The sequence below is a fragment of the Danio rerio genome, chromosome 1 (assembly GCF_049306965.1).
Source record: "Danio rerio strain Tuebingen ecotype United States chromosome 1, GRCz12tu, whole genome shotgun sequence".
In the NCBI taxonomy this organism is placed as follows: domain Eukaryota; kingdom Metazoa; phylum Chordata; class Actinopteri; order Cypriniformes; family Danionidae; genus Danio; species Danio rerio.
This window is the reverse complement of record NC_133176.1, coordinates 61,122,009-61,135,502: the sequence shown is the minus strand read 5'-3', so window position 1 is coordinate 61,135,502 and position 13,494 is coordinate 61,122,009. Positions and strand designations below refer to the sequence as shown.

At 34.3% G+C, this 13,494-nt stretch overlaps 1 protein-coding gene across 1 annotated transcript; it reads right to left on the bottom strand.

Annotated features, from left to right (window-relative positions):
• Positions 1 to 373: 373 nt before the first annotated feature.
• LOC141375282 (polymeric immunoglobulin receptor-like) lies at positions 374 to 9,964 on the bottom strand. The gene is made up of 7 exons (XM_073908012.1): positions 9,813 to 9,964; positions 6,233 to 6,529; positions 5,816 to 6,136; positions 5,404 to 5,730; positions 5,027 to 5,320; positions 4,649 to 4,954; positions 374 to 2,256 (listed from the first exon to the last, which is right to left on the bottom strand). Exons 1-7 carry the CDS (start codon positions 9,856 to 9,858, stop codon positions 1,991 to 1,993), a joined length of 1,857 nt encoding a protein of 618 aa, XP_073764113.1. The 5' UTR covers positions 9,859 to 9,964; the 3' UTR covers positions 374 to 1,990.
• Positions 9,965 to 13,494: the final 3,530 nt, after the last annotated feature.

Genomic DNA, 13,494 nt, shown 5'->3' with positions numbered 1-13,494 from the left:
AATCTTTTTTTTTTTCAGTTTAATGGAGAAAAAACAAACTTACTGATTATAACTAACATCATCTCTGAACACAAAAAAGAAATAATAATAATACTAATAATAATACTAATACTAATGCTAATAATAATAATACTAATTTTATTTATAATGTGCTTCTCTAAAACCCAATGCGCTACAGCAAAAGATAGATCAAACATTCAATAAAATACAAGTATACATAATTAAAAAATAAATAAATAAATAAATATATATATATATATATATATATATATATATATATATATATATATATATATATATATATATATATATATATATATATATATATATATTAGAATAATCAAGAACCTAAATAAAACCACACTAATGATTTCCAGTTTGTATTGTTTATTTAAAATCTAAACAACCATATACAATCATAAAAGTGAAATAAGCAAATTATTGCATTAAGCATTTATTTAAAGAAAACTTCCCATTAAAAAGAGACAGTACAGTAAGTAGCACCGCTTGAATTTACGAAGCTAAATCAAAGATAATTAATGTTAAAAAAAACAACATTTTAAGACCTCTGAAAGAAAACAAATAATAACTCCAAAGCTTCACGTGCTTAAGAGTTTGCTAACTGTAAATACACTGTATTTGTGATTAACAAGTGTTTTTCATTTAATAATGGTTGTGAAATGCATTTTAGGATGTTGGTCAGACATTATCTAGAGAAATAAATGTGTAAAATAACAGACAATGTACTAGCAAGGTTTTTGTAGCGTAATGTACAACAACCCAGACATTATAGCACTTTACACTATTACAAATGTTCATAACTTTTCACAGCTTTTCAAGGTTAGCAGTTAGCAGAAAAAAAGATCACATAATGCAATTTATATGCATAAAGATATAGGAAAAAATAAAAATACAGTGCTCAGCATATATAAGTACACCTCTCACAAATCTCTCTTTTAAATTCATATGTTTAACAGGAAGCTCTACAATATTACATGTGTGCATATACATTAGATTAGTCACTACTGAAGCCAAATCTGGAGCTAATCTAACAAAATAGCTTACAATAACCATCCAAAAACGAGTACAGCCAAATGTATATGTTATAGAAAAATATTAAATACAAATTTATAAAAAAAAAAAAGAGGAAAAATCAAGAGAAGCAAAAAAAAGAAAAAAAGAAAAGGAAAAATGTAGGTGAAATTTTGTGGTAATTTATGTTCTGCAATATGTAGCTCGAATTTAATTGTATTCTCTTTCAATTTCTCAATATGTTTGTGTCTAAAATATCATTTTCATAAATATATCTGTTTAATAAATCTGTTTTGTTCAAATGCACCAAAATACATGACCTATATTTACTGAGAAATGGAGAAAATATTCATTTTCAACATGAGGTTTACTCAATTATGCTGATCACAGTATATAAAAACTGCTTATTTACAGATATTTTTTTTACAGTGACAGTTTTTTTTTTTCTAAAAGCATCAATTGTTTAGTATCTGTCTTCATCATGACCACATGTCAGCAGGGGAAAGCATGTGAAAGTAGCAACTCGCAGCAGTGGAAATGTTTAACACACTGACCCCAATCAAAGCGAACACATATGTAACCCTTTTCGTTGGTGTGCTTCCCCAAAATGTCTCTGCATTGTGTGTGTGTGATAGGATAAATTAGAAGGACACCATGACCGTGGTTAAGCCAAACAGAGCAGCTTTCCCTTTAATGGACTCCTCTCTTCATTTTGTAACTCGCACAAAATTGAGCTGGATCAATCCTCCTTACCTTTCCCACAAGGAAACACAACTGAGGCCAAACTACAGCCCATCTCCCTAACACAACACAGAGCTCCTCCCGGAGGAAAGGAAGAGATATAACCTCTTCCTTGCACATACTTTGTGGATTATGCACTTATATCTCTCCTATATAGACTAACCAATAAAATGATCAAAAATAAAACGCTGATGTGGCTTGTTGTGAGTGAATTAGTCTAGTTTGATGAGTGACTGACCGTGGCATAAGTACAGTGACTCTTGTCTGTCCTAAAGGAGACTGAAGGTTTACTGGGAGACTCTTCATGCTTCTGGAAACTGACGGATGCATACAGAAGCCCATCAGAGGGGGTTGTGGGTAATTGTGGGGGAAATGTAGCATCACCTCGTCTCTTGTGTCTTAATTTACACACAGTCAGAGTGATTCCACTGATCAGCAGCACAATGGCACACACACCAATAATGATGATGATCCTGGAGAAGCCTGAAAGAAAACACACAGACACGGAGTTAAAGACAAACCAACAGATTACTCGAACACTTTTCCCGACTCATTTTCAGCTAATCTTCTATCTAATATAAAGATATATGAACACTTTCAGGTTAGGGTAGCATGGTGGCTCCGTGGTTAGCATTGTGATCTCACAGCAAGAAGGTTGCGAGCCTTGGCTGGTTCAGTTGGTGTTCCTGTGTGGAGTTTGCATGTTCTCCCTGTGTTGATTTCATTCGGGTGCTCCGGTTTATCCCACAGTCCAAACACTTGCAGGGAATTGATGTAGTAAACAAGATCATGAAGAGTGGGCGGGACATAGTGTAGCTCCTCCTCATTCAAAAAACAGCCAATAGCATTTTGTTTTATCTAAGCTTTGCCAGATAGAGGGGTTGAGGTCAAGAACATCAAATGAGAAGCATCTTGAAGGAGGCGGGGTATGTCAGATGCTACAGAGCATTTGATTGGTCAAGATTTGATGAGAAAGTGTAATAGGAGGTGATATGAAAATAGTTTGATTAATGTAGGCGGGAGTAACGAACTACAAGTTTTACATGTTCATATTTGTTTTAAATTTTGGAGCGCACTAGCATATAGCTAACCTTAAAACCAAAAGACTGAGAATAACATAAAAAAAAATTATCTTAATTTTCACAGAACTTTTAACATTGACTGTATTTACTCCTGGCATACTGATTATACGGATCACTGTATGACAATTTATTAAATAGGATAGTATAAATTGTCATACAGTGATTGGTGTAATCAGTTTGACAGCAGTAAATACAGTCAGTGTATTTTTAAAAGTCTATTCAGCTTTATTTAGGTCATCTGACATATTTACAGTAAGTAATAACAATAATAACAATAATAATTATTATTATCCCAAACTATTGAGTTGTATACAAACATTTAAATTGCATAATTGCCACAGCATTCATTTAAATGTAAATTATTAACAGGTTAAATAAATATATAACCCTCCATGGGATACATTTCCAATGCTAATGCTATTCTGTAATGCAATTTTTAATAAATATTATGCCAATTATGCAGTTGAAATGTCTTTCAATTTATTTATTTTTTATTTTTGACATGTTAACAGTATTCTGTCCTTTCCTTTGGCTTAGTCCAGGGTAGTCAGCCTGATCTCACGAGAAAACATAAGTATTTTACGTTTTGCCAGTTTAGTGGCTAATTCGTATGAATTCGTACGAGTTCAGTTGTACGAAATGGCACGATTTTAAAAAGGAGGCATGGCACCTGACCCCACCCCTAACCCCAACCGTCATTGGGGGATAAGCAAATCGTACTAAATTGTACGAATTAGATTGTACGAATTCATACGGATTAGCCACTAAATGAAAAAGTTACGAATTGACGTGAGATTGTGTTGGGGTAGTCCAAACTCGGTCCTGGAAGGTCGGTGTCATGCAGATTTTAGCTCCACTTGCTTCAACACACCTGCAAGAATGTTTTTAACAAGCCTAAGAGCTTGATTAGCTAGACCAGGTGTGACTGATTGGGGTTGGAACTAAACTTTGCAAGACACCGGCCATCCAGGACCGAGTTTGGACACCCCTGGAGTAATTGATGAATTTAGTTGATCAATCCCCCTATAGCGCATGGGTTTGGAATGTGGGGGAAACCGGAGCACACGGAGGAAACCCGTGCCAACACGGGGAGAATATGCAAACTTTACACAGAAATGACCCGGCCGGAACTTGAACCAGCGACCTTCTTGCTTTGAGGTCACAGTGCTAATCATTGAGCCACCGTGTTGCCCCAAGTATTCTGTCCTATATTGTAAATATTTCTGATGACCTCAGTAAAATTTAATACACTTTAAAAATATTATTTGTAGCCATTATTGATCGTTTACAGTAGGGAACGCAAGTTATTTACTCTTTATTTACTTCTTGCTTGCTTCTTTTATTTATGTACATAATAAAACTTTTGCTATTAATAGTTGAAGGTTTCACCTGGCTCTAATACATAACTGCGAAAACATTGCAGGAAACTACACTACAAACAGTTCAAGATTTGTCATTGTTTTGTCTCATTTTATGATGGAAAGTTGTAAGCAGGTTACGTGCCCTTACTGAAAACCCATTTCCTGTTTTTCTTTACACCTACAGTTGGCTGAAGTGCATCTTGGTTTGACCAAAATAACTAGAAAACCACAAGTTGAAGAGCAGCACCTTATTCAATCTTCAGCAAACTGATCGTTTTTTTTTTAATCAACCTAATTAACCCAATTAATCAACCCAGTTTTAATTTTTCAAATTAATATTGTAGTCACAAGGTAGTTAAAGCAGCAGTCTGTTAGCTATGTTTGAAACATGCAGTTATTTGCTGTAGTATATAATTTTTTGATTTCTGTTACCATTATCAATGACGCTGAGCTGGATTTTAGTGGTCAGGGAGATGAAGGTCAGATGTGTGTCTCTGGTTTCTGCTCCACACCAGTAAACTCCAGCATCTCTGATGCTCACTCTAAAAACCCTCTCTTCATTTCCGACTGGCTCTTCATGAGTCAGTTGTGGCTCTTCAGATGCTCTCATTATCTGGCAGCTCTTATGATCATGCTCTTTGCAGAAATAGTTATTTTTCTGCACCTCTGGGATCTGACAGATGATACTCACTTCTCCAGGATATGCAGTTTTATTCACAACTTTTGGATATTTTTCATCTATAAACCAAGACATAAAAGTCAGAACAGATTGTCCAAACATGCAAATTAAAGTATCTGTTGTTTCCTCACCGTGTCTGACTTTGAGCTGAAGTTGAGTGAATCTCTCAGTATATTCAGAGTCCTTCACTCCACACCTGTATGTTCCTGCATCTGCAGCTTTCAGCTCTCTAAAAAACACCATCAAGACTCCTGCTCTGCTGTCCTCATCTACAGAAACATCTCCATTCTTCCTCCATTCTCCTGAACATCCAGCTGATGATTCTTTACAGATGTATTTGTTGTTGGTTTTGTGTTGAGGATGTTCACACTTGATCATCAGAGCAGCTCCTGAGTAGCCAATCACTGTAGACACGCCCACTTCAGCTGTCAATCACAAACATCATCAAATCACATGCAGATTTCAGAAAAGCTTAAAGTTTTAATTTAATTAAGTTTGCTTTACTCACTTATAATCTGCAGATGTACAGTATTAGTAATGTAGTAACTGTAGGAGTTGTCTTTGACCCAAACTCCACATAAGTAAACTCCTCCATCATCTGCTGTCACTGCAGTAATGCTCACACTCAAGAGCTTTCTCTGTCTGTCATCAGAAATACTCACTCTCTCTTTCCTATCCCATGTGTAAGTTGTGGAGATCACCTCATCGAAGATGTCATTATCTGTTTTGAATATGGTCTTTCCACCAGAAGTTTGATTCAATGAATATTCGCAGGTGAAAGCAGCAGCTTCTCTACTCTTCACAACTAGTGTTTTGGACGATCCACAACATGAACCTGTCAACATTAATAATCTTCATTTGTAAAACAGGAGAGTGACATATGAACACTTTGGCTAATTATTTGTATTCCTTATACTTACTAATAACATACAGATGTACAGTATTAATAATGTAGTAACTGTACGAGTGTTTGTTGACCCAAACTCCACATAAGTAAACTCCTCCATCATCTGTTGTCACTGCAGTAATGCTCACATTGAAGAGCTTTCTCTGTCTGTCATCAGATATACTGAATCTTTCTTTCTTATTCAGTGTGCTGTAAATCATCTCAATGGAGTCTCTTCCTTCTTTAAATACAACTTTTTCATCATTAATATGATTATGAGAATATTCACAGCTGAAACTCCCACTTTCTCCGCTATGCACCATCACTCTCTTGGACACATTACATGCACAGTATTCTGTCAATTGCAAAATAAAGAAATGTATTTTGCACATGTAAAGGTTTTGAAATCATCATCATTACCACATAAAGATTTAGATTTAAAATCACTGACCTTCATCCACATTCAGAGTCAAAGAAATACGCCAGTCATCATACACACCAATGCGGTAGACTCCAGCATCATCTGTGTGCAGATCTCTGATGAAGATCATCAGGTTTCCATCGCTGTTTTCAAACAGAGTGAATCTTCCTTCATTAATCCATTTCTCATGTATTTTGTAATACATTAATGTTTTCCACTCTGGTAATTTGTGCATGTATTTAGCATAGTTTTTGTGCCAAAGTCTCCCAGAATTCAGCATCAGGCTTCGTCCAGAATATCCAGTGACATCAAAATCCCCCAATGCAGCTGTGGATCAGATTGATAGTGCGATCAGAAAACATCATTATCACTGCAGGGCTGTTAAAAATATTTATCAATAATTGCTTTTAAAGTATTTTTTATATCAGATTATATACTGCATCTGTCATGAGATACTGCCATTGTCCTTAAATTTTATCCTATCTGTCAGATTATGCTTCACTGGAAAAATGCTTTGTATATTTATTGTCTTGTTTCTAGTCCAAATTGGGGAAAAAAGCCTTTTCTAGACAAGCAAAATATAAGAAATATTAAATATTTATATTTAAGTAATATTACATCAAATTAAGATACCTTTTTCCTTAAAATAAGCAAAGTAATCTGGCAAAGGGGTAAGATATTCTTGTTTTTCCTTTTGACAGTAAATTATTTAGCTTGTTTTGCTTCTAACTTCACACATGAGACCGTTTTTGTTTAAATATGTGCATTATAAATTGATTACCCATTCCTGAATGTCATTTTGTTCATTTGAACTAGACAACAATTAATTTAAATTAAAATTAATTTAAATACTTTATTAAAATATACAGCCGACATTCTTGACCACATGCATTGATCACAAAATAAGGTTAAGTGTTACTACTACACTGTAAAAAAAATCGTTAAAAAATGTCAAATGACTGGCAGCTACGGCTGCCAAACAAAAAACATAAAATCAGGAAAAAAAATCTTTATTGAAAATAAGTGCAAAAATAATAAATGTACAGATATATTCATTAAAATGTTTACAAAAAAACACTGATATAGACTTTTCCCAGATTATTACGATCAAATCCGTTCAATAAAGTTACACACTAAGAGTTTTACAGAGGAACAGTGTTATTTTACAGACTTTTCCGAGATTATTATGATCAAACACCATCAATAAAGTGAATGCACACAAAGTTCAAGAGAAAACAATGTTATTTAAAAGAATTTTCCTTAAATCATTACGAATAAACACATTTAATAATAACATGCCAAGACATGCTCATGATCGTAATTTAACAGTTTTATTTTGGATCAAAAAAGTCACAACAAACGATACAACTGATTACAATTCTCACAAATTAAAAACTAGTCGTTACATTTTATTGAATGTTATTTATGTTATTAAGTTATGTGGAATGATTCAGATTCAAATCTTAAATGAAACGGAACTATAACGTGAAGGAGACGCTGACAAAGGAGTGCAGATTCAAATTCAGGTTTATTAGACAGAGATGGTCAGGCAAGCAACAGTCAACACAGGGGCAAACAAATGTATGCAGGGAATCCAGAGTCAGGGTCAAATAACAGGCAAATGGTCAGTCCCGGCAGCAAACCACGCAAACAATTAACAAACAAAGCAAAAGAAGAGAAACGCGTCATAATGTTCACAGTAACAGTATAACAAGACTAAACAATTGGTGCGTGCGACTGTGCTGCTTTTAAAGTCCATGTAATCAGTTCATAACGATCCTTCGACTGTGTGTGTGTGTGTGTGTGTGTGTGTGCGTGCGCGCTCGCACAATCAGCGGAATCTGGAACAGATGCATGTGAGCGAATTTTGTCTATTTTATTTATTGAATAAATTTGATCGTAATAATCTGGGGAAAGTCTGTAAAATAACAGTGCTTTTCTGTAAACATTTTAATGAAAATATCTGTGGATTTTTTTTTTTTTTGCACTTTATTTCAACATTTTTTTTTAACCGTAATTCTATGGCTTTTGTTTGGCAGGCGCAGCTGCCGGTCATTTGACCTTTTTTTCACGATTTTTAATTTTTTTTACAGAGCAAGTAATTACAATTTATTACTTTAATTTACGTAATTTTAAATGTTCTTCAAAATAAACTGGTAAAAACTGTGTGCAAATAATACGGCAATTTTATTATATAAAACAGAAAAATTGCTGTAATTTGTCATTAATTATATATTACATAAAATAACAGTCAAGCTATTAAGTTACAGATATTGTTTGTAATTTTTTATGGACTTTTGAATATAATTTAAAATAACAGAAAACATACTGTATAAACAATACTGTAATTTCCCTGTATAAAAAAAACTAAAAATGTCAGCAATTTGTCTTTAATTATAAAGTACCTAAAATGAAAGTCAAACTGTTAATTTAGAGAGATTGTAATTTTATGAAATTTTGCCTATAATTTAAAATGACAAAAAAATACTGTAAAAAATTAGAGATATTTTTTGTAAAATTCGTTTTTTTACAGTGTGGGCATTTTAATATACAGTTAAGTATAATCTACATTCATTTACTTGCAAACTATATCAAACCCCCAATAATGTTGACATTTTCAATATATGATAACATGCGACCCTGGATCATTACTGTCTTAAGTTGCATAGTAAACATTTTTGGGATATAGGCATATAGGTTGTCCAGTATGTGTCAAAATAATCCATTTTTCTATTATACCAAAAAATGTAACATTAAGTAATAATAATAGTAATAATCATAATAATACATTTTATTTGTATGGCACTTTTCCTACATACATGCAACTCAAAGTGCTTCACAAACAACAAACAAGCATTGTAAAGTAAACCAAATTAAAAAAATGTACACGCATTTATGCATACATCTACACAATCACACACACAATAGTAATTACATATATTTATATATATATATATATATATATATATATATATATATATATATATATATATATATATATATATATATATACACACACACACGCACGCACGCACGCACGCACGCACGCACGCACACACACACACACACACACACATAAATACACCTGCACAATATAGATAAAATGCACACACTTCACAAACTGTTACATTCATATGCATTTTAAAAAGGTGGGTCTTAAAACGCTAATTAAAAACACTTATGCTGGGGGATTCTTTCACTTCATTTGGGAGACAATTCCAAATTTTTGGAGCGGTGCCTCCAGACGGCATCAGGTTAAAATTCTAAAATTCCAGCGCTATAAGAGTAGAGATTATGTTCCATGCAGAAATTGTATACATTTATTTTCATAAATCTATCCAAAAGCAGATTTTGGTTAGCAACATGCAATTTTAGAATGAATTTTGGTCAACATTAAAGACATTTTTGTTAGTATTTTTTTTTAGCTGTTTTTAACCCTCAAATTTTAGACATTCCATTAGTTGCATCTTGACTAAATACTGACTAATCCCAAAATACCATATACACCAACGAAGGGGTTATTTCTCAGGTATAAATCCGCTTTATAACTGGTCACAAATCATCTTAATCCCTAGACCTATTGCAGTGACTGAAAGAGAAAAGCTCTGACCTGAGATCAGATGTAAAGTCAAGAAGATACGGAGGATGATCTTCATTGTGACTTGAGTTGAGTATGTTGTTGATGCTGAATGATGTTTGTGTGTGGATCTCTCTGTCTCTACATCAGTCTGCTTTAATGACTTCCTCTTTCTCCAGTTCTTTTTCAGTAATGAGCAGCTTTACTGGCTTTACTAACACACACAGCGACACCTAAAGGACAAACACTGACTGATCATGGGCGACACCTAGAGGACAAACTTCATTCATTCATTTTCCTTTGACTTTGTCCCTTATTTATCAAGGGTCACCACAGCCGAATGAACCGCCAACTTTTCCAGCATATGTTTTACACATCGGATGCCCTTCCATCTGCAATCCAGTACAGGGAAACACCCATACACACTCGCATTTACACACACTCATACACTACGGCCAATTTAGTTCATGAACTCCCTTGTAGTGCATGTGTTTGGACTGTGGGGGAAACCGGAGCACCCGAAGGAAACCCACGCCAACACAGGGAGAATATGCAAACTCCACAAGGAAATGCCAACTGGTCCAACCAGGACTCAAACCAGTGACCTTCTTGCAACAAACGTTTTATATATATTATAATATATATATATATATATATATATATATATATATATATATATATATATATATATATATATATATATATATATATATATTAAATCTGATGTTTAAAGAATCCAAATGTTTGTTAATCTGAGCATGTGCATGTTTCTTTCACACCTGAATTAATGAGATTTCAAGCCTGAGAGTTGTAGAATCAGCACCATGGTCAGCAGCCACAGATCAGACTTAAACACCACTGATGAACTGTACAAACACAAAAAGGGAAATGTGGAGACTTTAGATCATCATCCTTTTATTATTCTTAAAAGAACATCGATATGAAAATGCTGGTTTTATTAAAATGGTCCCTGCTGTTATCAAATGTGAAATGAAATGTCCATTCCTCTGGAATTACTCTATCGTTATTATAAGAGCCCCATATTATGGGTTCTTGAAAATGATCTACATGCAGTGTGTAACACAGCTCTAAGTGCATAAAAACATCCAGCTGAGGTTTAAATCTGTAAGTGCAGCATGTTTAAAACTATTGATTCTTTAGCAAAATAGTTGACTCAGATGCAAATTAATGAATTGAGTTGGGTTCAGATCTTTTGCTTGATCGATGTCGAAACAGTACAGTACCAAATATGTACTTCCAGTACAAGTAAAATGTGAATGCTCTTCAGACACTAGCAGAGGCGTAGGGGATCACTGACAGATGGAGATTCAGCTGCATCGTGGGATTCGGTGGCTGTTTGCTATTGAAGTAGCAGCAGAGACTATTATGTATGGGACTTTGTCAGACTTTGACGAACTTTGTCAGTTACTTTTACAGTTCATATGGGCCAGTTTCTTCTTCCTCCGGATCAGAACATCTAAATGTCATTAAAATTGTTGTCTCAATTTGTGTAGTCCGCTAAATCTGTGTTTAATTGTGTGTTATAAGTTGTAATCACCCCGTGCGGCTTGTAATCATGTATAGAGTATAGATCAGTGCTTGTACTGTATCTCTCAAGGTAAGTCTGTATGGGGCTGTTCACATATCACGTCCAAAACCACGTTGAAAATGTGATGCATGCTTCTTCCTTTACTGATTTACCTGTGTTTCTGAACTCTGCTGTTTGCCTTGGCTATGACCACTATCAGCAGTTCCTCACACATGTGGCGCGGTCAGTTTTCAAAATTGTTCAGCTTTTGCCGCTGTGTGTATTAATATTGATTGTGTGTCACAGTTATTAGTTGGGGTTAAGGTTAAGAGTAGAGTATATGCTGGCCTTTAACTGCAAGGGTTAAGGCATTCCTGCATTGGGCTTTCACATACTTTCTGCTACTTCATACTGTAGCCGTGGTGACCAATCACACCAGACCAATCACAACAGACTGTCATCGGTCTAATCAGCGCAGATCAGCTTCATGCTAAGGAGGGGTTCGGGAACAAATGAATCACTGAACGATTCATATGGGAGTTGCTGGGATAATCAGGTTAAATAAATGCAAATGCAGACAATGAAAGTGTTTTTGACCTTGCACACAGATCAGCATGTTGTTGGAGACCCCTAAAACTAAATTATGAGTTTTTAATGCAAAATAGGGGCTCTTTAAAGATATAAGGAGTTGTGTACTCTAGTGTGACAAACAATTTAAACAGAATTAAGCATGAGATTATCACTTCAATAACGACCATAAAATACAAATACACAAACAATCTCTAGTAAAACTAATAAGGCATCTGTACTTGCTTATATCTGCCACTAGGTGGAGCTTCAGGCTTCAGTCTGAAGTGTGTTCCCCCGGAATCTGTTACCCAAATATGGTCAAAGAAGGAAGTTCAGTTGAATCATGTTGGTGACTTGAGAATGGCAGAACGTTGAAGGTTTTAAAAGTAAGCTGTTACCGAAATCATACTTGCTTCTTTCTAATAAATACTTCAGATGATCTTGGATCTTTTGTAATAAAAGATAAGATATTAAATACATCACAGTTGATCTTAAAGTTGAAAGTCTGAGTGACCAAAAAAACTGTTTCCTGTTTTTAAGCATAGGTGGAAGAAATGAACACACATGGGGCAAAAGCAAACCACAAGTTGAAGAGCAACTCATGCTGTTGATCTTTATCACACAGGACACTGTCAAACATACCCTGCAAACACAAAACACTGACACATTCACAAAAAAATCTTTAAACTACAGAAAGTACAAGACTTATAGCATTTTCAAAATACCAGCATATCTGTAAAACAAAATGAATGAATGAGAGGGACTCAATTTGGGGTTAATTTCATTTTCTTGAGAGGAAACTGCTACACGTATATATTTCCTATGAGCAGATCTGCTTTCTGTCTGCTGGGTCTGATGTGGTCTCAGTGTGGGTTTCCTGAACATGTCTAATTTACCTTCATAGTCAAAGTAAACTGTGACCCTCGGGTGACAGAAAAATTATATATATATATATATATATATATATATATATATATATATATATATATAAATACATATATATAATTACACAACAGTTTTGTATATACACACAGATAACAAGAGTGTAAGATCTGATTCCTGCAAATAATGCATAAATGTTTATTTTTGCTTGCATCAACCTCTGAGCTATTTTGAAGATTCCACTAATCAGACTATTTAGTCATTGTTTAAAATGAGATTGTATTTTTGTTTTATTTACCAGTGGTGTTTGTGTGATGAGACTGTCATTTTTTGTATGTGTATATATATATATATATATATATATATATATATATATATATATATATATATATATATATATATATATATATATATATATATATATATATATACATACATACATACATATACATACATACATATACATATATATATATATATATATTCACAGAACGCAAGTTTCTGGAGGGCACATACATCTGCAGAAGTGAGAGCAGATAAGAAGCAAAGCCAGAAGTCGCTTTTTATGCAAACATCAGAGCTTTGAATTTGATGCGAGCAGCAACTGGCAGCCAGTGCAAACGGATGAGCAGCGGAGTGACATGTGCTCTTTTAGGTTCATTAAAGACCACTCGTGCTGCTGCGTTCTGAAGCAGCTGAAGAGGCTTGATAGAGTTAACTGAAGCCCGGCTAGTA